The sequence below is a fragment of the Natrix helvetica genome (assembly GCF_964273705.1).
Source record: "Natrix helvetica genome assembly, chromosome: 1".
Classification (NCBI taxonomy): Eukaryota; Metazoa; Chordata; class Lepidosauria; order Squamata; family Natricidae; genus Natrix; species Natrix helvetica.
Genome location: NC_138548.1, coordinates 157,828,497 through 157,853,865, shown reverse-complemented (window position 1 = coordinate 157,853,865; position 25,369 = coordinate 157,828,497). Strand labels below are relative to the sequence as shown.

Below are 25,369 nucleotides of genomic sequence, written 5' to 3'. Positions count from 1 at the left end.
TGCCTTTGCTCCAAAAATAATTTTATAGTAACTTATGATTTTATCTAAGCATACTGTTTCTATTTTTCCATTACATCATAATAAAAATGCATGCACTCTGACACATCCACAGCTATTGAACACCTGCTGAAGTGTGCAGAAACTAAGAAGAAAGGAATGGAATGGACGTACATATTGAGGGTGTACATTTGATAAGGAGATCTAGAATGGGTGGAAGATATTTTGTTTTGAAATAGAAATAGATATGGAATTGAATTAACACACTGAGCTCATTCAGTCACAAAACCCACTGTGGGCAAAGGGAGGGAAAAAATCGCTAAGTTATCCTATCTCTATTCCAGTTGCTACTTGATGAAGTAGCATCCATGTAACAAATGCTGCTCCTGGGCATCTACTGTTCAGGTTTAATGAAGGAACAGGGAAGAGTGAATTATGGAGAAAAAAGCCCATGTTTCTAATAAATAAAAGCCAGAATCATAAAATGAGAGCTTGACAACCAGATAATTTATTTTTGTACTTAAAAACCTAAGATGGGCAGCCATACAATTTTTTAAAATAAATAAATCTGGATTTCTGACATTTGAGAACCAGTTTGGTGTAGTGGTTAAGGCCCTCAACTAGAAACTGTTGAGTTCTTCTCCCACCTTTAGCACAAAGCCAGCTGGAGACCTTGGGCTAGTGACTTTCTATTAGTCCTAGGACGGAGGTCCTGGCAAGCCTCTTTAAACACAAAACTTTGCCAAAGAATAGTCCAGAGGCTTGGGGTCACCAGGAGTCAAAAACTGACTCAAAGATACACCCTACAAACAAACACCAACCCTTAAAAACCCAAGTTGGGCAACTGTACAAATCTATTAAATAAATTAACCTGGAGTTTTGCAGATTCACCTATTCAGGTCCCAATTTCCAATACTGCTGAAACCTAGAAGAGGGTGGTCCCATTCACTCACTCCAGGTTACCTCACAAAATAGTTAAGACAGAATGGGAACATCTCAGGTGGCCTGGATCTTGTTTTTGGTAGGTCCAAATGAGTTGGTCGGTGTTGCCCTTCAGATCTACACATCCTAGCTGGGAAATAAAACTGCCATTATAATGTCTTTATGCAGGGAGTGTGGTGGCCTAGCAGTTAAGACTTGTCAACTGGAAGGTTGGCCTTTTGAGACCCAAATACCGCATGACAGGGAGCTCCCATTCCTGCCCCAGCTCCTGCCCAACTAGCAGTTCAAAGGCATGGAACTGGGAGTCCCAAAGGTGCTTTTTTCAAGAGGCAACTAGACTTTCTTGTTTCTTCTTTGAAGACGTTTCGCTTCTCATCCAAGAAGCTTCTTCAACTCTTGACAGAATGGGCGAGAATGGAAGGATTTATACTCCTTGCAGACAGTTGGTCATTTGCACTCTTTTAGAGAGTAGTTGAGGCTACTTGGAGGTTTATCTGTGTCCTCAGGGTCACCTGAATAGTGCAAATGGGTGTAGAGCCTTCTTGACTGCATGATGTTTCTGCCCTGTGTCCCTTCACTGTTGAAGACAGGCGCAGGCTGTTGGGGATGACTCTGTGTTGTCTGCATCTCAAACTGAAGCGCAAATTGTTCCTGCAGTTTGCAGTTTTTCTGGAAATCCATTCATATTCCTACACGGTATTCACCCCAAAGTGCCCAGCTAAAAGTCTATGGAGATTCTCAGTCATCCAGGTCATGGTTGTCTCAAAGGTAGCTTTTTCAGGAGACAACTGGACTTTCTTGTAAAACACACATACATACACAACCCAAGAAAGTCCAGTTGCCTCCTGAAAGACTCTCCATGGACATGGAACTGGGAGTAGATAAATAGGTACTACTTTGGTGGGAAGGCCTCATGCTGGCCATATCACCACGGAAATGTCTTCAGATAAGGCTGGCTCCCTCAGCTACAAAATGGAGATGAGCTCCATCCGCTAGAGGCAGATCCCCCTGGATAAGGGAAAGCTTTAAACTTTTTTTAAAATGTCATTATAGAGTTCTACAGTCTGACTACTCTTGACTACACCTTTCTGGCTACCACCCCTCAGAAATAGTACTTACAAGTACTAAAAGCTAAAAAAAAGGCAAAAAAAAGGACATTCAAAACAATTGATGGAGTGCAACTAGTGATGAAATGTATATCGTGGTGTAAAATGTGCAGCTTGTACTTGAAGGTCCTCATTTACTGTAGTCGCCTATGGCTGTTTCTAAAAAGCAAAACAAAAAGCTGGGTGTGAAGATGAGAAAGAAAAAGACGTGATGGGTGAAGTGTTGAAAGTCATGCATAATGTAAAAAAAAATTGAACAGTCTTTCCCCCTCCCCTTAGCAGGAGGAGAATCATGGCATGAAAGAACATGTGGGAAAATTTGGGACTAGCAAAAGAAAGAACTTGTTTACACATTCATAATTAATTGTTGGAACTCCCTGCCCTCAGTGGGGCTGTTCCCTGCTCTTTATTTATTTTTTGAAATGGCTTTCAAACTTGTGAGCACTACTTGTCTTAAAAGCTACCTCCTAAATCATAGATAGGCTACTTTTAAATAGGGATCAGATGTAGGCAGCAGCTGTTAACTCCACGTCCTCTTTGTGACTTTCCTTCAAGCAGTTGAATCAAAGGTCTTTGTGAGGTAAATTTGGCCTGATCCTATTCCGGAGAGTTCTTTCATTGTTTTTATCAAGTTATGAAAGAAATTGTTACACCAGAGGTCTTCAAACTTGGCAACTTTAAGACTTGGGGACTTCAACTCTAACTTCTAAGTTTGGGAGCCCCTGTGTTAGTTTCCGGGGGGAAACCCTGAAGTCACATTTTGGCCATTTGGTAACTTACTGCCCTTCTTTCAGCTCTGTGAGAGATTTAAACTTAAAAAGTTGTCTGGGTTTTCAGTAAAACTTTCTAATTTAAGTCCAACTAGTTATGGAATCTTTATTCTACCCTACCCCTCCGTGCTTGCTATATTTGGGGAAGAAGGTTGCTTGCCGAATAACTTTGGGTTCTAATAAGTCACTTGGTAGAACTAAAGCCCTTATGGAATTGGAAGTCTCTTAACTTTCTACAGATTGAAATGTTAGTGCTCTGGGTGCACTGTGTCACTCTGCAGCTTCACAGCACAGATGGCTCCAGAGGACTGTGTAATCTTTCTTTTTGCCAGGAGTCGACTTCTCTTGGCACGGCATTCATTGCTGGCAGTGTCCACGTTGAAACTGCCAGTACCCAAAAGCTAAAGGTTTCCAGTGTGTTACTCAGAGGATTAAATTGGAGAATTTGAAAATTATGGAGGGATGGAGATACGGAAGAGAATTATTGCGAATCCCCTAAGGGAAGAAATGTTTAATTCAGTTCACGTTATAAGTAGCAAGGAATGAAAAATCTTCTTGGTTTAAGATATTATCTGGAGTAGATTTCTCCCCTTCAGTGGCCCAAGTTTTCTTCTTATCATGGAACAATGAATTGCCCTGTTTTCACCCCTTCCTGTCTACAAAAAACATAAAAATATCTCCTCAGAATATCCTCACTTTCAGTGATCCTAATATTTCCTTTCCTTTCCTCCCTCTCTCCCTCCTTCCTTCCACCAAAATTCCTCCTAAAGGCAATTAGTTCTGTGTAGAATCTACAGAATCAACTGTAACAGTGCCAGAAGTTTATTATTTAATTCTTTTGGCGGAAAAAACTTTCTAGTATAGATCTAGTATAGGAATAAGCTCCTTTACAGTATTCTGCCTTGTTTTGTCCAAGTTGAGGAGCACATTCCCTAATTTTGCTGTTAAATGGACAGTTATGTATTTGATTGCCATTCCAAGAATTCCTATTTATTTTCTCAAGGAAATAAAACCATGCTGGCTGGAATTTACAGTCCCAATCTCTGTGATTATTAAGGCTACAGGCAGGCTGTCCTGGAGCCTACACATTTCACAGTGATATGTGGTACTGATCCACCATTTAAGAGTGCTGCTTTTGTGAAACCCAGTTTAAATCAGAACCTACAGTGTCTGTTTTCACATGACAAGTGATTTCTGTTCAAAGCTGATTGTACCAATTGGGGCACCAGCATCACACCAGCATCACACATCACCAGCAACTATTAATCTTTGGGGATGCAACACACTGATGTCTAATTTGCTCAAGTACGTACTCCAGGGAGGTCCCCAGGAGCTGAACATGTGAACATTCAAAGGGATTCATTGTGACCAGAGATTGTGAGATGGCATTGGTGCTAAAATCAGGCTGCCTATTGCATTGGATTGAGGGCTCGCCTTTAAATGTCCTCACTTGATATGGCCATCATCAGGTGATGAAGGTGTGTGCAGTGGAACCAAGTGTTATAAAATAGAACAAGGTGGAGAGCGAGATGTAGTAAAGAATAATGCCACATGTGTTGTGGACAAATCGCTCCGCAAGTGTCTCAGGATTGCAAACTAGAAGAGATTTTAAGCCATAATAGATGAGCCCTAAAACTGAACAGTTCCCCAAAGGAGGATCAAGAGGAGGCCTGAAGGAAACCAGACTGACATGTGCAAAGGGAGGGAAGGGAGGGGCTGAACTGATGACTTGGGGGTGGGGTGGGAAGGAAGGGTGATACAGATAGTAGCTGTCATGTGCTGCCAGAAGACCATGCACTAGAGGTGGGGGGGGGGGACTGTTAAACTTGTGAAAGAGGTTGTTTTGCAGATCTCTCTGAATTTGATATGCTGTTGGCAAGTATTCGAAGCAGTCATAGATTTGGCAATCTTCTCCTAGCAGATTTGAAATGTTCATTCCTCAAGAACTGCTGCATCATTAGGTTATGCAAAACAGGGTACAATTTTGTAAATATGCCATCTCGTACTGGTATGACATTTATTCTATTATCCAAGAAATATGCCAAAGGGAAAGAGACCTTCAGATTCCAGCCAAATATTAACTTGTTTATTGAGTGCTGGTAAAATGTTGACTGCTGTTTGATCTTTTCACAAAGCGAGCACTCCTTGCTGTGGCCTTGGTGTTAAAGGGGAGCAGAGGGCATTTTTACCGCTGGATTGACATGACATTTTTCAGCCTTGGTTTAAAAAGCTCCCTGAAGCCTATTTCTTGGCCTAATGCAGTGTTTCTCAAATTTGGCAACTCTAAGGCATGTGGACTTCAACTCCCAGAATTCCCCAGCCAGCTCAGCTGGCTGGGGAATTCTGGGAGTTGAAGTCCACATGCCTTAGAGTTGCCAAATTTGAGAAACACTGGCCTAATGGGTGAGAGCCCCGAGTCAGATTCTCCCTCGTAATTCGATAAGAATTAGGCAAATGTGGCTTAATAAAGAGCAGTTGAAGATGCTGAGTCCATTTTTGGCTGGTCTTAATTCTTGGCAATAAGTTATATTCAAAACGTATTTTCCCTCCTCCCGTTGTTCACAGTCAACAGATTGAACAACTGAAGGGTGAAAAAAAATGAGGTCAGTTTTCCAGGAGAACGAAGAGCTATCAAAATATAGCATAGATTGTCTCTTTCTTGATTGTCACTGGGTTCCATAGAGAACATCCATGCTGAGCACTGCCAAGTCCCAAAGAGGAGCACTGGAGAAGCAGAGGGAAATGCAATGTTCAACTTTCCGCAGTGTCATACTTTAGTTTTACACATCTACTCGCTGCATGTGGGAAGCTGAGTTGTCTTCCTTCTGAAAAGTGGCAAGTTGTGTTACCTTGATGGTACTAATCACGAAAGGGGAAAAACAGGCATGGAGTTATTTCTGTTTCTAGAAGCCTGTGCTGTCAACACAAAGTTGGCAAGTGGGATGTGAGCTTTCACAAACACATGCATGCACACCTTTGCAGGGTTGAACGCAATGGCTGCCACCCATCCGTGGGCACAGTATATATGTGCGAGATAAATTTTTTAATTTACAGAACATTTTATACAGGTATTAAGACCCTGGATGAATAGTAGCATACAGAGAGTTCTTTTTACCAATGAGTATCAGTGGGGAAGTAAGTTCTCTAAGTTATGTTTTGATTCATACAGGAGCAGGAGTAACAACTCCTGCTTCTTTAGATTTGTATATCGCAATTTATCTTCAGAGCATAAGCAGCAGTAGCTTTTATACAATCCTTTAGTTATCCTAAAGTGTTCGATACTTGTCCAGCTATTTAGGTAAATGAAGAAGTTATATTTTTCTATTAAGACCCAGATGCAGTAATTAGAACATCAGCTTTGCAAGTTAAAAAGCTTATTTTTTATAAACTTCTCTAAGTGGATCCGCCGCCATTCCATTTCTGTTCTCCAGAAGTGTCATTTTTCCATCAGTGTTCTGCCTTTGGGTATTGATGATAGTTGAAGCTTTTGTTTTCATTGCTGGTGCAGAACTTTCAATCTTGGTGAATGGTCCTCAGCAGCCCTTTAGAGGGAACAGCTGCATCTGTTGCCTACTGAAGTCAACATAAGGGTATCTTCATGACAGGCGCAGAGAGGTTTTCACATTTACGATTGCTGTATGAATACCATGGTCATACAGATGCAGCCTTTATTTTCCTTTTATTTAAAATAGCAGTTTGTTGTATTAATGTGTATTTGAGTCACTCACTTAGAGGGTTATATCATTTATTTATGTTTACATTTTAGAACTCTACAGTTATGGCCAGAGCAGAAAACTTCAAAATGGTTGACTATCTCCTGATCCATGGAACAGCAGATGGTAAGCAGAGTTAGACCTCATTGGTCATATGTCTAATAGTAACAAAACAAAGTCAAGGAAAGCAACGGCCTTGAGGACTTGCATGTCTCGTAAATCTCTAGTAAAACTCTAGTATGATGAGTTCTCCCGTCTTTCTTTCCATCTAAGTCTGCTTTTATGAGCCTCGGTGGCGCAGTGGTTAGAGTGCAGTACTGTAAGCTGCTTCTGCTGATTGCCGTCTGCCTGCAATTTGGCAGTTCAAATCTTGCCAGGCTCAAGGTTGACTCAGCCTTCCATCCTTCTGAGGTTGGTAAAATGAAGACCCAGATTGTTGGGGGGAAATATGCTGACTCTCTAAAACAGCTTAGAGAGGGCTGTAAAGCATTCTGAAGTGGTATATAAGTCTAAGTGCTATTGCTATTTATTGTGACAGTTTGTCTGTTCTTACTTCCTAGATAACGTTCATTTTCAGCAAGCAGCCCAGATTTCAAAAGCTCTGGTTGATGCAGAGGTGGATTTCCAAGCAATGGTATGTGAAGGGATTCCTCAGAAACTTAGCATATATGTTGGTTTACATTTTCAGTGAAGAAATGAATATAGATAGTCCTCAACTCAAAGCTTTAATGGAGCCTGCCCATTATAAGTCATGATAATTGTAAAGCAAGTGATCCCATGACCACCTGATTTTATTACCTTTTTTGCAGTGGTCATTAAGTAAATGTTAAGTGAGCCCACTTGATGTTATGGGGCATTTTTTTGCTGAAAACCAGGAATAAATGCCCGCTTTGGGCAAAAACATCATAAATTGCAATCACATAATCGCAGGATGCTGCAAATGACCATAAATGTGGGCTGGTTTTCAAGCACCCAGAATGCAGTCATGTGACCGCAGGTGACCATTGTAACTTTGGAACCAGGTCATGATTTCCTATGAGGTGTTGGGGGAGGGTCCGTCTGACTTTGAATGGTCACTAAGCATTGGCCATAAGTCAAGGATTATCTATATAAGAGAAGGAGGCTAGGTTCGTGTTACCAAAATTAGTGTTGCAGATATGACAGTGTAAGAACTAGATGCATATGCACTTCCTTTAAAGCGAAGAGTTGGTGTTTTGGCCCACCAGGTTTGGACAGTGAGGATGTTGGGGAGGAACATGGGCCAGTCCTGGAATCTAGGGAAGGCTCTGATGAGGGGTCTGTCTCGGAAGCAGAGATGGGGCCAGAGCCATATGCCAGTTATCAGCTGCCTTCAGAATCAGACATCATTAAGGAGACAAACAGCTGGAGCCTATTCCCAATGTGGCATGCGCAGAGTTGTCAGCTAAAGAACTTGGGAGTAAGGCCACAGATGGACAATGAATGGCCCCTCCCAGAGAAAATAAAAGAGGAGCGAAAGGGGAGTGGAGTATGCAGGAGACAATTAGTTTGCTCAATTGGTTCGTGACTCTCTGAGACTCCTTGCCAAGTTTTGCAGATATCGGCCTCTCATCTATCCAAGCCACATAAGGTCTGGGCCTCTAAATCCTCCCTTGAAAGACTTTCTGGATGTGGATGAGCAGAATTCACAGTAACTTAATAGAAGGGGTTTTGTTGGGACAAGGAGTTTGCTATATCGTCTCGGGAAACCTTGGTCATTTGCTCCAGTTATGGGCAGCAGCACCAGCAGCAATAATAGAAAGTATTTTTGAGCATTTGGGAAGGGAGAAGATACACGGTAGATAGCAAAGGGTTTCTCCCACCCACCCCTCTTTTTTAAAGCACCGATTTAGTTTTCCTACTACTGAGAGGTACTAAGGGTTAGGGTAAGGGTGGGGGACTTGAGAATATACAATGAGTACATTCAACAAATAGAAACTTGCCCATTCTCAGAATGGATTCAGTAATGAGCATGGCCAATGCATAGAATACTCATTTATCAGAAAGTAAGTTAGTCAGGATGTTTGTAACTATCCCAGTAGAATTTGGGGTGTAAGGGAGGAGATGTATTCTTCTAAATAACTACAGCACTAGAAACTATAGCTTCTTCATTTATTTTTCTTTTAAAATGCTCTTTCAAGAGAAACCAGGCAGAACAGAGACCTTGTGGAGCATTGTGGGATGAAGGGCATATTGGTGCTTGTGGGTGCTGCATGGTTTGCCACATACAAAGGGCTTGCTGATGAGAGCAATTAAACTGTTGCTATGGATATGCAAACCCCATCTTCTCCCAAATGTTCTTACCTATCGTTGAAAGTTGCAGATGCCAGGCGTCCAAGGAGGATATGTAGTGATTCTTCTAAGAAGGTTTCTTTATTGATCCATGCCTAGAGGCAGAATCTTGCCAAACTAAAGCAGTCTGCTATCTATGAAAGCCTATGCTCAGAAAACTATTAGTCTTCACCTTCTTTCTCTCACCCAAACTATCCGAAATGATTTGCCTCTACTCCTCTGAAACGCACCCCTCCTTCCTTGGAATCCATCACACAAGAAGTGCATAGACCAGTGGTGGGTTGCTAACCGGTTTACTTGTGCTTGCGTGCACAACTCTTATGCGCATGTGCAGAAGTATCCAGGTAGGTGGGCAGAGCCTCCTGCCACCGCCACTACCAGTTCGGCCAACCAGGCCAAACTGAGAGCAACCCACCTCTGGCATAGACCCATAAAAATGGATGAGGAATATTTGGCCAGGCCTTCAATTATATTCTGGCATAGCTGTGCTAATACTATCTACAACATAGTAGTATTATCTATATTATAATTGTAAGAGTGCTCTCAGATATTCTTCCAGTCCTAACTGGAGTTAAACACTAACCTGAAGTCCACAGCATGTGTGCAATACCAACACTCAACTTTTCTACAAATAATGTGTATAATCTCCCAAATTTCTTTCTGGCCTAATCTAGGGTGAGTAGATCTTCGCTACAAAAATCTGTAGCAAAGAAACACAGGGAATCTTTCCTAATTGGCTGCTATTTGGAGGTCTTCTTAGCTCAGATCTGCTTCCCCCTATCCAGTGGTGAAATTCATTTTTTTTTACTACCGGTTCTGTGGGCGTGGCTTGGTAGGCATGGCAGGGGAAGGGTACTGCAAAATCACCATTCACACCTCAGTCTGGGACCAGTCAGAGGTGGCATTTGCCGGTTCTCCGAACTACTCAAAACTTCTGCTACCGGTTCTCCAGAACCTGTCAGAACCTGCTGAATTTCACCCCTGCCCGGATCCCATCAGGAAATACAAATATGCTAGACCAGAGTATTTGGGGGTGAAATGTAGTGTAGTGTAGCACATCCTTGCTTCAAGGAGCCTCTTTGTATAGCACTGCCTCTGGCATAAATAGTGCATGGACCTGTTGAAGAGGGCAGCAGCCTCACTCACTTCTAGTTTCCCTCATCCTAATAGGACACTTCTAAAATTAGGCTCAGTTCCCCAGCTCAAAATAGTGGTGATTAGTTGTAGCTTCCTTTTGCTCTGGATGCTAAGCTTAAGGCAGGAATTACATTTTGAGGATTCATATGGCCACGGTAAAGAGAAACCAAAAGGATCTGTGTTTATAACTTCTATAAGGCAAGAATAGATTTCTAGCACGGAGAAGATTTTAATCAGTTCTCAGGCAGCAGTTTAATGATATGTAGTATCTGGAAGCAAAGCCCCTCTAACCCCCTTTTCTCTTTCAGAAGGAGACAGTCAGAACACAGTATTTCCCTTCCATCTTTTTCTACTCCACTCTCAAGTATTATCTTGTCTTCTGTCCTTTTTAGCATGCATAAATATTAGATGTTGACCAAGCGTCACCATTATGATGATTATCATAGAATGACCACTTGACTTCAATGGAACTTTTAATCGGTGAAATTTACAAAAGGTGAAACAATCCATAGTTGAAGGAATCCCGTTAATTTTTACTGCAAACTAAAAATTGGGATTTACCATTTTTAGCCCACAAACAAACAAAATCAACTTTCTTCAAATGTTTTCACCATGTTCTGGTTTCGGTGGCATAAAAATGCTGCTTTTCTTTATCCAGCATGCTGGATGTGTGTTTTATCATCTCAAGTAATAGATTGTGTTATTTGCTCTTATACAAAGCAAAGGGCATTCTGAATTCTTGCAGTGTTCCAGTTTCGTGACGGGGGGCCATTTATTAATCGATATTTTTGTTTTTCTTTTTTTTCAGTGGTATACAGATAAAGATCATGGAATTGGAGGACACGCCCACAGCCATATTTACCATCACATGAGTCATTTTATCAAACAGTGTTTTAAATTGCCATAACACTGGGAGTGCCTTATCTGTGCAAAGCTGGTGAACTTCTGAAGTTTTAAGCCTTTTCTAGTAAATTGTCCCGTATTTCATTGGATGACGCAGTCAATTTAATTGGTGCGGACACTTAAATGAAGAAACCGTGATTGTTTTTCTTTTCTTTCTGCAATTACCTGCAGGGATCCACTGAGCACAAACCAAAGAACTACAACGCTCCCAGAAGGAGCTACTCGATTCTTTGTTTTTTTTTCTCAAGGACTATTTTGCATTATAGTGTTTTTAAAATGCAAGTTTCCTTGCAGTAAGCAACCATTGCCTTGGGTGCAGAAATATGCCTTAATCTTTTCCATATGGAACTGCTGCTCTTTTGAAACAAGACTTAATCCAAGTTCATCAACTGTTCATTATAAGCCAGGAAAAAAATACTTGAATTCTCTGCTTGAATTCTCTCTGTATTAATTTTAGGTGAAAATGTATCATTTCAATTAAGTATCCATTTTTCTTTATCTAAAATCCTGTGGGTCAGCTCTCTATAAATATGTGGATTTCTACCAATTAAACAGTAGCCAATACAGGGAAATCAACCTGTGATGGGAGAGCTTTGCAAGCAAGCGTCTTGCTTAAGCAGAGAGGAAAGATCACCCTGCCCTACAAGCCTCTAACTTCTTTAAAGTCAAGATGGCCGTTTTATAGGAATATGCCTCCAAATAGGAGGAAAGGAGAGACAGGAACATTAAAGTGGTTTTTTCTACTTCCAGAACTGCTTGCAATTGATAATAACCTAACAATGAAAATACCAGCTACTTGAATTGTTCCCGTTGAGCTCACCAAGGGCTTCCATGAATCAGTTCCAGTGAAGGATGCCAGGCTTCCACCTTGAGAATGGCAGGACACTTGGGGGTGGGGAAGAGCAACAGGTGTTACCTCTGGGTAATAAAAGGGATTTTATGAAGGCTGTTGGAGCCAGCAAGCAGCCAGTTCTCTCCCTTCTGCTTTCTATATGCTTGCTATAGCAGATGATCTCATGTTTCTCATCTCCAACGTGTGTGTATGCAGTACAGTGGAAATTGTTTTTCCTGTAGGATTGGCCCACACATAGGCAGCATTTCCAGTGATTCTGTTTGCAGTGGGTTCCAGAGTGGGTGAGAGTGATTGTGAATATCTAATCAGCCTGAAATGCACATTCATAAACAATTGCTAGAAGACACCCATGGTTTCCACAGAACGAGGAGTGAGATTAGATGCCACATGGTGAGAATTAGCACAGGAATTGGAACTAGATTGCCAATTGGAACCAGATTGCCAACATCTGAGCCATTAGATATTTAGTCTCTGTATTAATCATACCTCATTTGGATTAATATCATATTTAAGACCCGTGGTACATGTTTGGTTCTCTGTATGATATAATTATATGTACCCATCATACATAGGAACCATGAAGACAGGAATAAAAGTCTAGTTCCTCTGTTATGGTGAGTAATATAATTTATGAGAATGAGATGCAAAACATGGTTTGAGAACTTTTCTATGCATGAAATTCATGTTGGATGAATGTAATCTGTCAGCACAATCCTCTAAAAGTTCACCATGGTTAAAAAGGAATCTGTGGAGATTGTTAAAATAGATTGCCTTGCAAATATTGGTATTTTAACTGTAATGCAATAAAATAATTTTCTACTACCAAAGACTAAAACGTGTGATTAGGCCTTTATTCGTTAGCCTCAGCCACAAATATTGCAACAATTTTGAGTCCAATACAATGTTGGTCCTAAAGTTTGGGAAATTCTATGGCCTGCATCTTTTACATTTTCATAAGAAGCATCAAGTCATAGTGTTTCAATATAATTGATCATGATTTATGTTATTTTAATTTGCTTTCAATTATGGTTTTATTAATTGTGCTTCCCTCCCTTTCTGAGAGTTGAAGATCATTTGAAGGGCATCCAGGTTGGGAAAAGTGGAGTTAATAGGATTGTACTTTGAGTCTCTTTAATGAGTGGAAAAATTAATTTAGTGAATATTAGCAGCTTTTCATAATTGCGACAGTTCCTATTAGTATCACGTAACAAAGTTTGTTGAGTATTTTATATTCAGTAAGTCAGTGTCAAATCTTACTTTTTCTGGCATGGTGAGTTGTCAGTGACATTAGGTGTGAATTCAAAGTAGACAAGGGAAGGGAGAGCTATGTGGAGAACAAAAATCATTTTGAAATACATGTCATAAAGATTTTAAATTCAGCAGAGAAAGAAAATGCATTCTGATTTCTTTGAAGTGAAAGTTGTGCAGGAAGCTTGTTAAATAAAGCAGATATAAAGTGTCAAAATCCGTATGTTTCTGCACCAGGAAGCAGTCCTATATTGTTACTTTTCAAATGCCTCCTGCTAGCTCTGCTTAAAATCTACAGATGCCTGAATTTTAAAATAAAACAGGCAATCATTCATGAAGTCCATCAAATACATATGTAATTTGCTCTTACATAAATGGAATTGTAAACTTGCAGTGAAAAAAAAAGACTGGATTTAGTTCTACCAAGAATAACACCATCTAATACATATGTAAGGAATTAGTCCCAGTGGGTTCACATTGGTTTTTTTCAAGTGTCTGCATTATTGGATCTGCAGTTCTACATACTTGTAATTGTGTAGAACAGGAGGGGCAATCTACATCCCAAGGGCCACATATGTCCCTTAAAGCCTGCTCTGATCATGATTGATGAACCCTGGAAGTCTAGTTTCTTGTTTCCCATTTTGTGTGGGGAACAAATAGGAACTCAAAAGACGTTTAACTCCCCCATTCCTCTTAATGCTTGATTTAGACTTGTCTGCAACTACATGTAGGCATCAACACATACCAATGCTGAGAAGGGGTTGATGGATAAGCGTACGTTGCAGATGATTGCAAACAGGATGATGTGTATACCTGTTGTGGCCCGCCAGCGGCCAGCGGAGTTGACAGCAAATTCGGACAGTAAGAAGGTTGGGGAAGAACATGGGCCATTCCTGGATTCTGGGGAAGGCTCTGATGAGGTCTCTGTGTCGGAGGCAGAGAGGGGGCCAGAGCTGTATGCCAGTTATCAGCTGCCTTCAGAGTCAGACATCAGTGAGGCAGATAAATAGCTGGAGCCTGTTCCCAGTGTGTGCATGCGCAAAGTTGCCAGACAAAGGGAACAGCTAAAGAACAGAGGGCGATTTGGGAGTAAGCCCACAGGTGGACGATGAATGGCCCCTCCCAGAGGAAATAAAAGAGCAAAAGGGGAGTGGAGTTTGCAGGAGACAATTAATTCGCTTTATTGGTTTATGACTTTCTGAGACTCCTTGCCAGGTTTTGCAGATGTTGGCCTCTCATCTGTCCAAGCCAGATAAGGTCTGTGACTGTAAATCCTCCCTTGAAAGACTTTCTGGATGTGAATGAGCAGAATTATTAATTAAAGGGATTTTTGTCAGGAGAAGGAGTTTGCTTCATGCTTTTGGGAAGCCTAGATCAGAACAATACCTCCCAAATCTGAACCATGCTTTGTGTGGAGATGCAAGTCCTGCATGCTGATTAGTTGATTCCACTTCCTCTTGGGTGTCAGGTGGAAGGCAAGGCACATTCAAACGACATTAACATTTATAGAAGTGCTAATGCAACAGCCATGCAACCATCTCTGAATGATAAATACATACATGAGGGGTTCCGGAGACGTCTTAAACCAAACTTTACTCTGTCCGCACCCCTTCCTGTTACGGATTAGTCATCCCTAATTTAGATGCAATATATATGGATCTCAACATTTTCTAAAAGGAATCCTAGAGTGGGTTGCAAACAGAATCAAAAATATGCTGTAATTTCTTAGCGGTGCAAATGTGTAGAATTCATCCACCTAGTGATGATTAATGATACTCTTAGCAAATAAAGTCTCCAACTTGAACTCAACTTCTAGTGGCTTCATAGATATATTAATGTAGCTTTCTTGGCAACAAGATGTAAGTGGGTTGCCATTGTCTCCTCAATTTTGTTTAAATTTCTTGGTAGGCTCCCATCCAATGACTCATCTAACCTTGATTAGCTTTTTGGAGATTAGCTAAAGTCTGATAGATGCTGTCAAAGCATCATGTATTGATTTAGACATGTAATAGCACAATCGATCTCTTAGGATTGATTAACATTCATTAGAATAATGAATTTTAGTGTTTGGATCTTGATGCAGAGAACTGCAGTATCTAAAGTTTGCATGTTTACTATGAGAGAAGCCTGAGACCAGGACTAGCTAGCACTATCTCACTGCTGCAATGGTCACAGGGGAGAGTGCTGATTAGCTGTGCATGTTGGATAAATCCTTTTATATAATCTTATTTGTGTTTGTGTAAAAGGTTAATGACACTTTGTCTGCATCATAAGCAATAAACATAGGCATGTTAAATATAAACAGGAAGAACAGTTAGGATAAATATTTATTTCTGGATAACATTTCTTGAATCATGGAAAAACAACACTCTATTCACATGTACACTTAAAACTTTTTAATAAATTACATCCAAGAAATTAAGCAATTTGACCTGGAAATGGGAAATCAAAAGTAAATATAGTATTGCCAGTTGCATTTTACACTCTTATTGTGATTTGAAAATGTTGGGATTGATACTTACACAAAAACAGGATATCTATTTAAAAAAAGAGCCCTCCAAAATCCTGAATAGCAATACTGCAGAATAATTCAGTCCATGAATTTTTAGTGTCCAGAAAGCTGAGTAGATTGTTCTGCACATTAGCATTAAAAAATACCAGCAGTCTCTCTTCATGGACCACTCTACATTGCATGGCTATTAAGAGACTCATTTGGAATGTTACAAGGGATCATCCAGTACACAATGACAAAGCATTTTAATCTCATACTTTTCTCTAAATTTATCCATTTTTTTTCTTTGAATGTATCATTTGCATAACATGAATTTGAGGAATTTAGACAACACTGAGAGCCTGCTAATACTGGGCCTCAAAAATAACTTCAGAAGCAATGCTTTTCGTTATGTAAATCTAATTTTGCCTACTTTTGGCACAAAAGCAGCTGGTGAGATACTGTGTTCAAAGCACAAGGCATATGGAATTGGGTAGCCTAGGCTCTTACTCTGCTATCACTGAAGAAAGAGTAGCCTGTGCAGATGGATGAAGCCCATTTCTCAAAGCAGCCATTCCCAAGCTCCTGCAGTTGAGCGGATGCTGTGAATCTGACACACACACACACACACACACACACACACACGGCTCTTAAGGCTACAACTTTCTTGCAAAAGGCAAGAATACATTCTCTTTTAGCTGATGATGGAAGAGAACGTGTCTATGGCAAGGCCTTGGCTCCTTAATCTTGGTTTTTCCATCCACAACATGGAATAAACACCACGTATTTCCTACTTGAACAGGCAGAAAAAAATCTGAAGCTGCTGGGTGCATTTGACTACAACCATAGCAGATGTTCTACACAAAGGTGGGGAACTACGGCCCCTTTATGACTTATGGACTTCAATTCCCAGAATTCCTGAACCAGCCATGCTCAGGAAGTCTGGGAGTTGAAGTCCACAAGTCATAAAGGGGCCACAGTTCCCCACTCCTGTTCTACAGGAAAGACCAGAATCTAAATGGCTGCTGCTTGAACCCACTAGGTGGATCTAATGGAGTGGGAGGTTGTACAGAAGGAGGAAGCCTTCTATACGCAAACTCTGTTTAAAAGATATGCTAAAAGGTTCCAAATTGTAAAAAGAACTATGCCTTTTTTCTGTCCTGGAAAATCCCTATTCTTTGGTCCTATGTTCCTGTCAACATGTACTGTATATACTTTGAAGTTCATGATCCTTTGGAGAGAAACAGGCACAAATGCTTCATCTAAAGTTTTCCATTTGTTTCTTACACACAGACCTAACTTCGTGTATGGCACCCACTCAAACACTTCAATGGAGAAGTCAGTTCAACTGCAACTTTTCCAGGTCCCTGACTAGCAAACAAGAATCAGGGCTGGTTCTTATCACTGATTCTGCCTCCTTATTCTCTTCTAGCTATGCAAGTCCTGCTGATCAGGCTGTTGCCATACCTGGCAGCAGACCTCAGCTCAGGATTCTTCCCGTAGTAAGGGGCAACTTGGAACTTGAAAAAGCCTGTATGTTGAAATCCCATAGGTATATTTGCCTGATTCTTGAAACCACTGGTGAGCTTGTAAGATCTGATTAATTGTTTGTTAATGCCCTTCCCCACCCCTCAAAGAAACTAAAACCATACTTAAAAAATTAAAAAAAAATTTATATTGCACAATGCATTCATTCTCACAAGTGCTTGGGACATTCCCCCCCTCCCATCTGCCTTCATACCATGTGACCGTTCTCTTCGACAGATTGGCCAACCAGCTAGACTGAAACACACACACACCCAATCTTGTAGCCTCCTTCACAAATATGCAGACACAGGTTGCTTATGCACATTCCAAATGAGCAACCAATGGCTTTGGCTATGGGGAGAATCATTTTGGTGAGAGTGCCCTAAAGAAATTGTGGCCAGGCACCCTACTAAAACTACGAGTCCGTTACTTGGCATGGCTGTATTTGACCGCAGCCGAAAATGGCCAAGAATGGGGAGCTGTCCAGCACATGCAACCTGCTTGAGAATGGACCCTCTTTGACGTTGTTTTCTGGGGTGAAAAGATGCAGTTTGGCTATCATAAAATTCAAGACAGTAATAATATTATATGGCTTCTACAGAAAGAGTGTGGATTCCAAATACATGAAACTATTAAGAAAGACTGAGCATACATTTGTGCAGAACAGAGACCTGATCAGTAACAGCCATGTCCACAAATGTCAACACTTTTATTTCAGATTGGGATCCTGACTTCAAACTTAATTAGCAAAGGGAAATAAATGAAATTATAATCAAATCACACCTTGGTCCCGTTGGTATTTTTTTAAAAAAGTGCATGCTTGAACAATTAGCCTGAAATCAATAGGTCTTAAAATTTTAACTATGGATGGATTGTGCCTGGAAGCATGCACTTGAAGGAAAATGAGAAGCAATTGCCCTATTGATTACCCTAGATCATTTTTACTGATCATTTCCGTCAAGGATTATAATCCAGAAAGTTAGGGGAAAAAAATAAGTATTGTTTATCTCCACAATGCAGCTGTTGGATTTACCACTGCAACATTTAGTACAGTACAGTATAAGATACAATAGTAACAGCTTGCATTCACAACAAATATTGTACGGATAGTGCACATCGATGGATGTGGCTTTTTTTCCCCAAACAAGATGAGAGAATGTTAACTATATTCTATATATCTTTATATATTATGTTGTTTTATTTTTCCAGTTATATATAAATTTAAATATTAAATATCCAGTATTAAATCAAGGAAATTGCACAAATATAGGTCTCATCCTTTAAATCACACACACATACATACAATCGTACACCCACACATACAAGCCATGATTTTAAACTTGGGGTGGGGGGGTTGTAACTTCCTTAAAATGTTATGAGTTTGGAGGATTAAAGCACTCATTATTGAAAAATAGCTCTAAAAATGAATTTTCCTTTGTTACTTTTAGATTTCTGAAACAGTTGGCCCCAAACTATACAATTCTTTGATTGTAGGAATATGGATTCAATTGTTGAATCCTTTATTCATCCGAATAAAGATTATTTCCAGTTGGTTTTTTTGTTGTTGTTGTTCTAGTATGGAAAAGCTATGAAAATAAGTCACATAGGCAAAGTAGGAAAATATGTCCACTTCTATAGAGAGAGGTTGGAATGGAAACACTGGTTCAAATATCCCAAAGGTTTCAACTGAGGAATCCCAACATGGTTTCATTGGCTAACCCCATTTTCTTCATTGCTTCGGCCGGAACCGAAGAGCAGACAGTGAACTGAAGCACATACTGCACAACTTACATTATACCAGTGCTACTGTGAGATGATGCACAAGATGTACAAGGGGGCAATCAAACCTGGAACATTAATGATTGCGGCACTCCTGCATTTCTCTTGTTTTTTTTTTTAAACAAAGACACTGAAGAGCAAGTCACAGACAAGTCTCACGATCCACACCTTTCCCTGAGTCAGCTTTCTTCTCTCTGCGGCCTTCAGTGCTAGTTGGGGGAAGAAGAGAAAAAGAAAGAAGTTGCACAGTTGTATTCCCACAATGCATCATTTTGGGGACTGTGTAAATGAAGTGACCCTCTTCCCTTCGCCCCCCTTCGCCCCCACCCAGCCCCCATGCTTTCAGCCTATGCTCTCATGCTACACTGTTCAGTCTGGGACACAAGAACAGAAATAGGACTGCTGTTTGTGGATTATGATTACAAAGAAAATTGTCAACAACACAGATAAATAAGGAGGAAGCAACAGAAATATTTTTAAAAAAACAGGACATACAAATCTGCATGCACAAAGACAAAAAAAAAAGATACAGTACATTGCATGAGGATCAAACAGCAATGAAAATGTCTCTTGCAAAATAACAACTGACAAGGTATTTTAATTGCAGAAACAAGAGAATATCGTCCAATTTATTTGCCTTATTTTTATTATTATTATCGTTTATTGTCATGACCGTTGTTTGACAGAAAGATGGGATCAAAAGTTTCAATCAATCAATATGTACATGTGCAACAATCCTTTTCATCTTTTAGTAATGTTGTTTCAATGCAACATCAAGAAAAAAGTCATACTGTTGGGGAGGGAATGAGAAAAAATAGATGTGCAATATTTACAACACAACGTAATAGGAAGCTTTTACTTGAAAGCTTATTCTCTATTTGCACAATAAATTTTATAATTCAAACCTACTGTGAGTATATTGAATTTAGTAGCTGGAACAATAAAATACACAATAGGCCAGAACACACAGTTGTAGTTGATTAGTTAGAAAGTGCCGACTCATGCCTGAGACAAGCTGCACTATGATTGGTTGCTGTAAATATAAGGGGGGGGGTGTTTCCCTTCCCCCCGCCTTTTTTCTTTTGTGTGTTCTGTGTACTGTTTTAGATTTACCTCATGACATGCCCATGTTTCTGACTATCTTATGTTTTTTTCTTTCTAAATGATGACTGCTATAAGGACTGCTATAAGTTATGTATGTATGTATGTATGTATGTATGTATGTATGTATGTATGTATGTTTGTTACAACCCCTGGTATGCCCAAATATGGGAAGGAGCTCACTACTCCCCCTTTCTGTCCTTCGGCTCATTACAGAAGACCATCCAGGCAGAAAACCATATTTTTTATTTTTAATGTTGCCTTTGCTATGTTTGTGTTGTATTTGTGCTGATAAATAAATAAAGGGAGAGTAGTATAGATCTATTTCAAGCTATTTAGCTCTCATCAGCAAGCCATACCCTTACTGGGATTCGAACCTGGGCTGTATTACATTATGGGCAGATGTGTTAGCCACTAAGCCACAGGCTCTCCTCCTTATCAGCTGAGCCAGGGAAATAGGTATGTATTTGTGTTACAACCCCTGGTATGCCCAAATATGGGAGGGAGCTCACTACTCCCCCTTTCTGTCCTTCGGCTCATTACAGAAGATAGCAAAGGCAACATTAAAAATAAAAATATGGTTTTCTGCATATATATATGCTGGTCTTGTTGTATTCCGGTTGTATGTATGTATGTATGTATGTATGTATGTATGTATGTATGTATGTATGTATGTATGTAAAGGTAAAGGTTCCCCTCGCACATAGATGTTAGCCATTTCCAATTCTAGGGGGCGATGTTCATCTCTGTTTCAAAGCCGAAGAGCCAGCGCTGTCCGAAGACGTCTCCATGGTCACGTGGCTGGCATGACTAAATACCAAAGGCGTAAAGAAAGCTGTTACCTTCCCACCAAAGGTGGTCCCTATATTTCTACTTGCATTTTTACATGCTTTCGAATTGCTAGGTTGGCAGAAGCTGTGGCAAGTAACAAGAGCTCACTCCATTGCACGGCGCTAGGGATTCGAACCGCCGAATTCCCGACCTTTCTGATCGACAAATTCTGTGTCTTAGCCACTGAGACATTGCGTGCATTTTATTTATATATATATGCTGGTTTTGTTGTCTTTGCAACGTTTCGGCAGGATCTCACCTGCCATCTTCAAGCTGTGGGCTTAAAATGTGATCGGAGCTGCCGTCTTTCGGAAAGACGGCAGCTCCGATCAAATTTTAAGCCCACAGCTTGAAGATGGCAGGTGAGATCCTGCCGAAACGTTGCAAAGACAATCTCAACCTTACACGGGAAAAGACCCGAATACAACAAAACCAGCATACCTACACCCGTGAAAATCTACGAAAACAAATATATATATATATATATATATATATATATATATATATATGTATGTATGTATGTATGTATGTATGTATGTATGTATGTATGTATGTATGTATGTATGTATGTATGTATATAAAAGACTACAAATTTGTGTTAGATGTGTCTCCAACTTCATCTGGACACCTAATCTATCATTTGCTTCTATAAATCAAAAAGTGTATAATATCATTTTCTCATGTTCATGCATTGATTAATGTTCTGCTGAAAAGCAAACATTTACAGTATTCTACACAGCTCTTCCAGTCAGGAATATGGAAGTTTAGTTACCATCTCCTCTCATAGCTTCTCAAGCAGATTTTTTCCAACAATTTCCCAGACACATTTATATGTTGTTTTGTCATGCCCTCTTACTAACTTTCCTTTTGTTTTGAGGAATGGTTACAGTATTTTTCCAATAATTAATCTGCAAAACCTTATCAACCATATCTTAACATTTTCTTCACTTAGATCTTCCACTTCTGCAACTTTACCAGTTTTCAACATTCTCACCATCCATAAGGCTACCTTTTTCTTACTTTCTTCTTGGTATTTCTTCTTTCTTAGAATTTATTTCAATTGCACTCTTCAGCATATTGTTATCATTCACATACAAATCTCTAAAACAGTCATTCCACTCATCTTGTGGAAACACACTTTTTTTTTTACTTTTCACCATCACTTGCTTTCTTTCCTACTGTTTTTCTCCCAATAGACGTTGTCTAGTATTTTTCACTCATCCTTAGTTTCAGCGGTAATCATTCTCTTATGTTCACTTTTTTCTTATCCATGGCAACTTTTACTTCATTCCCCCTTCAATACTGTTTTTCATGCTACCCATTCCAATCACTTCAATAACACTCAATAATTCCGTTCTCTTAGTTCCAGGCATCTTCCACAACTTTTTCCTTACATCCACATTCCATTCATTTTGTTGTGATATTGATCTATCTAACATGTTTTTCCACACAGGATTTGTACTTTCTTTTTCTAAAGTTATTCGACTTTCATCCATTCTTCTGTGAATTTCTTTCATTTCTCCCTTTGTGTCTATGTCCAGTCTTGTCATTATCAATCAATGGTCTGACCCATTTTTAAAATATTTGATCATCATTTTATTCTTCATAAATTATCTCAAAATTTCATAATGAACTAGCAAATAAATTAGCTGTTTCTATCTACTTTCATCCCTTTGTTGCATGTATTCATGAATAGACTAAAACTTAAACCACATATTCAAAAACAGATCTTTTTCTACACAAATACTTGAAAAATACTCATCATTTTTATTCTATTTGTATTCAAATGGTGCAATATTTTTTCCTGCATTACCTTGCCTTGCCCCCAATCATCCATGTGATTTATGTCACTTAACAGAATAATTCTGCTCCCCTCCATCACATCTGTTGCATAATGTCCACCAAATCAGAACTCAAGTCAGTCAATTACCATCATTCTCTGGCACAAGAATATGCACTTATACAATCCTAAACATTTATACAACTTCACGGCAACTAAATGACACGAATCCATATTTACTGGATACCCTCTGCCCTTTCGAGGGCCCACCTTAATGACGGATGCATCAATCCAGAGAGGTGGAGGAAGAGGAGGCTCCGGGGGTTTTTGTGCAAATGTTTTTTAAGTGTTTTAAGGGGATCCAGGGGGGGAGGGGTGAGCCAGACCAGGAATGGGAACAGAGCCAGGCGAACAGGTGGGACTGAGGAGAAAGACAGCGGAGTGGGGGAGGGGAGTCAGTAGGGCGTTCCTTTAGAGGGTTCCTATATCCCAACGGTCGTAGGAAGGGGTGGATGCGAGGACAGAAGAAGATTCTGCAGTCGGTTGGGAGACCGTTGGCGCTGGATACGCCCGGTCGCTTGTACCAACCCCCGCACTCTAGGTGGTCAGGGTTTACAGAGCCGGGGCATGAGGCTGATGTTGTGTAACACAAGGTCCGTTGTTAATAAGGCCCCCCTCATCCATGATCTGGTTTCTGAGGGGGAGCCGGACCTTGCAGGGATCACGGAAACCTGGTTGGGCCACGAGGGGGGTTTGCCCCTCGCGGAAATGTGCCCACCAGGATACCGTGTATTCCATCAGCCTCGTGCCCGGGGTAGGGGTGGCAGGGTAGCGGTCATTATACGGGAAGTCCTGGCACCGAGAGAATTCGCCGTACCTCAGATATCCGGATGTGAGACTCTAGGTGTGAGATGGGGCCCAGGGAGTCAGTTGGGCCTGCTGATTGCATACTTGGCTCCTCGCTATGCATCAGCGGCCCTGCCAGAGCTCCTCGAGGTGATTGCGAAGGTGGCGGTTGAGACCCCCAGACTATTAGTTATGGGGGACTTCAACCTGCCATCGATGGGTGAATCATCCGAGGTAGCTCGGGAGTTCATGGCTTCCATGACAGCCTTGGACCTGACCCAAATAATTCAGGGCCCCACACACGAGGGAAGCCACATGCTGGACCTTGTTTTTATCTCTGGTCGATGGAAGAGTGATCTGGGAATAGGGGATCTGGTTATTACTCCCCTGTCATGGTCAGATCACTCGCTTCTCCGACTCGACTTCCCTGATGCTACCCCCCATCGCAGGGAGGCGGAACCAGAAGATCTTATGATGGTTCCGCCCCAGGCGACTGATGGAACCTGACAGGTTCCAGACGGAGCTTGGGCCACTTCCTGTAGCCCTGACCCGCTCCCGGATGGAGGACCTGGTGGCCACATGGAATAGTGTGGCGGCCGGGGCCTTGGACCGGGTGGCGCCCTTGCGGCCTCTCCGGTGGCAGCGAACCACCCTGGCCCCTTGGTTTACCGAGGAGCTGAGGATGATGAAGCGCCACAAGAGACGCCTAGAGAGCAGATGGAGATCCTCTCGTGCCGAATCTGACCAAACACAGGTAAGAGCCCATTTACGGACCTACCTTGTGGCACTAAGGGTGGCTAAATGCCGATATTACGCCACCCTTATTGCGTCCGCAGAAAACCGCCCTGCCGCTCTGTTTCGGGTGACCCGCTCCCTCCTTTCACAGAGGCCGCGGGAAGCCCCTTTGCAGGGTAGGGCAGAGGAATTTGGGGAATATCTGCAGGACAAAATCGCTCAGATCCGGAGTGAATGGGTCCCCTTCAGTGATCCTGGGGAGACACCGGAGCCGAGTCTTGAGGTACCACTCTGGGAGGAGTTTGACTCTGTTGCCGCCGAGGATATGGACAGGCTACGCGGGCGACTGCGGGCCACCACATGTTTATTGGACCCGTGTCCCTCCTGGCTTGTACTGGCAACCTGGGAGGTCACACAAGACTGGCTCCTGGGGCTGGTGAACGCCTCGCTGAGGGAGGGGTTCCTACCAGCCGCCTTGAAAGAGGCGGTGGTGAGGCCCCTACTTAAGAGGCCTTCTCTGGACCCAGTAGAGTTAGCCAATTATCGTCCTGTCCCCAACCTTCCCTTCTTAGCGAAGGTTGTTGAGAGTGTGGTGGCGCAACAGTTCCCTCGACACCTGGAGGAAATTATTTATCTAGACCCGCGCCAGTCCGGTTTTCGGCCCGGCCACAGCACTGAGACGGCTTTGGTCGCGTTGGTGGATGATCTCTGGAGGGCGAAGGATGGGGGTTGTTCCTCCATCCTAGTCCTGTTAGATCTCTCAGCGGCTTTCGATACCATCGACCATGGTATCCTACTGCGTCGGCTGGAGGGGATGGGGGTGAGGGGCACCGTTTTACGGTGGTTCTCCTCCTTCCTCTCCGGTCGGACGCAATGTGTGTTGACGGGGGAGCAGAGGTCGACCCTGAGGCCGCTCACGTGTGGAGTGCCACAGGGGTCGGTCCTCTCACCTCTCCTGTTCAACACATACATGGGCTGGGCGAGATCATTCGAGGATTCGGGGTTGAGTGCCATCTGTATGCAGATGACACTCAGCTATATATCTCTACCCCGAACCACCCCAACGAAACCGTCGAGGTGATGTCCCGGTGTCTGGAAACCATCCGGGTCTGGATGGGTGACAACAGACTCAAGCTCAACCCTTCCAAGACGGAGTGGCTGTGGCTACCGGCGCCCCGCTTTAGCCAGTGTGTTCCATCTCTGGCCATCGGGGGGGAACAACTGCCCCCGGTGGATAGGGCACGCAATTTGGGCATCCTCCTAGATTCCCGGCTGGCGCTAGATGATCATGTGACAGCCG

General features: G+C 41.7%; 2 protein-coding genes across 14 annotated transcripts in view; one reads left to right on the top strand and one right to left on the bottom strand.

The window, feature by feature from the left end:
- Positions 1-12,559, top strand: part of DPP4 (dipeptidyl peptidase 4) — a 69,020-nt gene extending 56,461 nt beyond the window's left edge. The window contains exons 24-26 of the mRNA XM_081936333.1: positions 6,582-6,654; positions 7,089-7,162; positions 10,784-12,559. Of these exons, the coding sequence (XP_081792459.1) occupies positions 6,582-6,654; positions 7,089-7,162; positions 10,784-10,882 (246 nt within the window). The 3' untranslated portion in view covers positions 10,883-12,559. The remainder of the gene's footprint in view (positions 1-6,581; positions 6,655-7,088; positions 7,163-10,783) is intronic.
- A 2,729-nt stretch (positions 12,560-15,288) lies between these two features.
- SLC4A10 (solute carrier family 4 member 10) overlaps positions 15,289-25,369 on the bottom strand; it is a 240,184-nt gene continuing 230,103 nt past the window's right edge. For all 13 annotated transcript variants that reach the window (XM_081943648.1, XM_081943642.1, XM_081943641.1 and 10 more), the window contains one exon: positions 15,289-18,985. In XM_081943648.1, the coding sequence (XP_081799774.1) occupies positions 18,919-18,985 (67 nt within the window). In that variant the 3' untranslated portion in view covers positions 15,289-18,918. The remainder of the gene's footprint in view (positions 18,986-25,369) is intronic.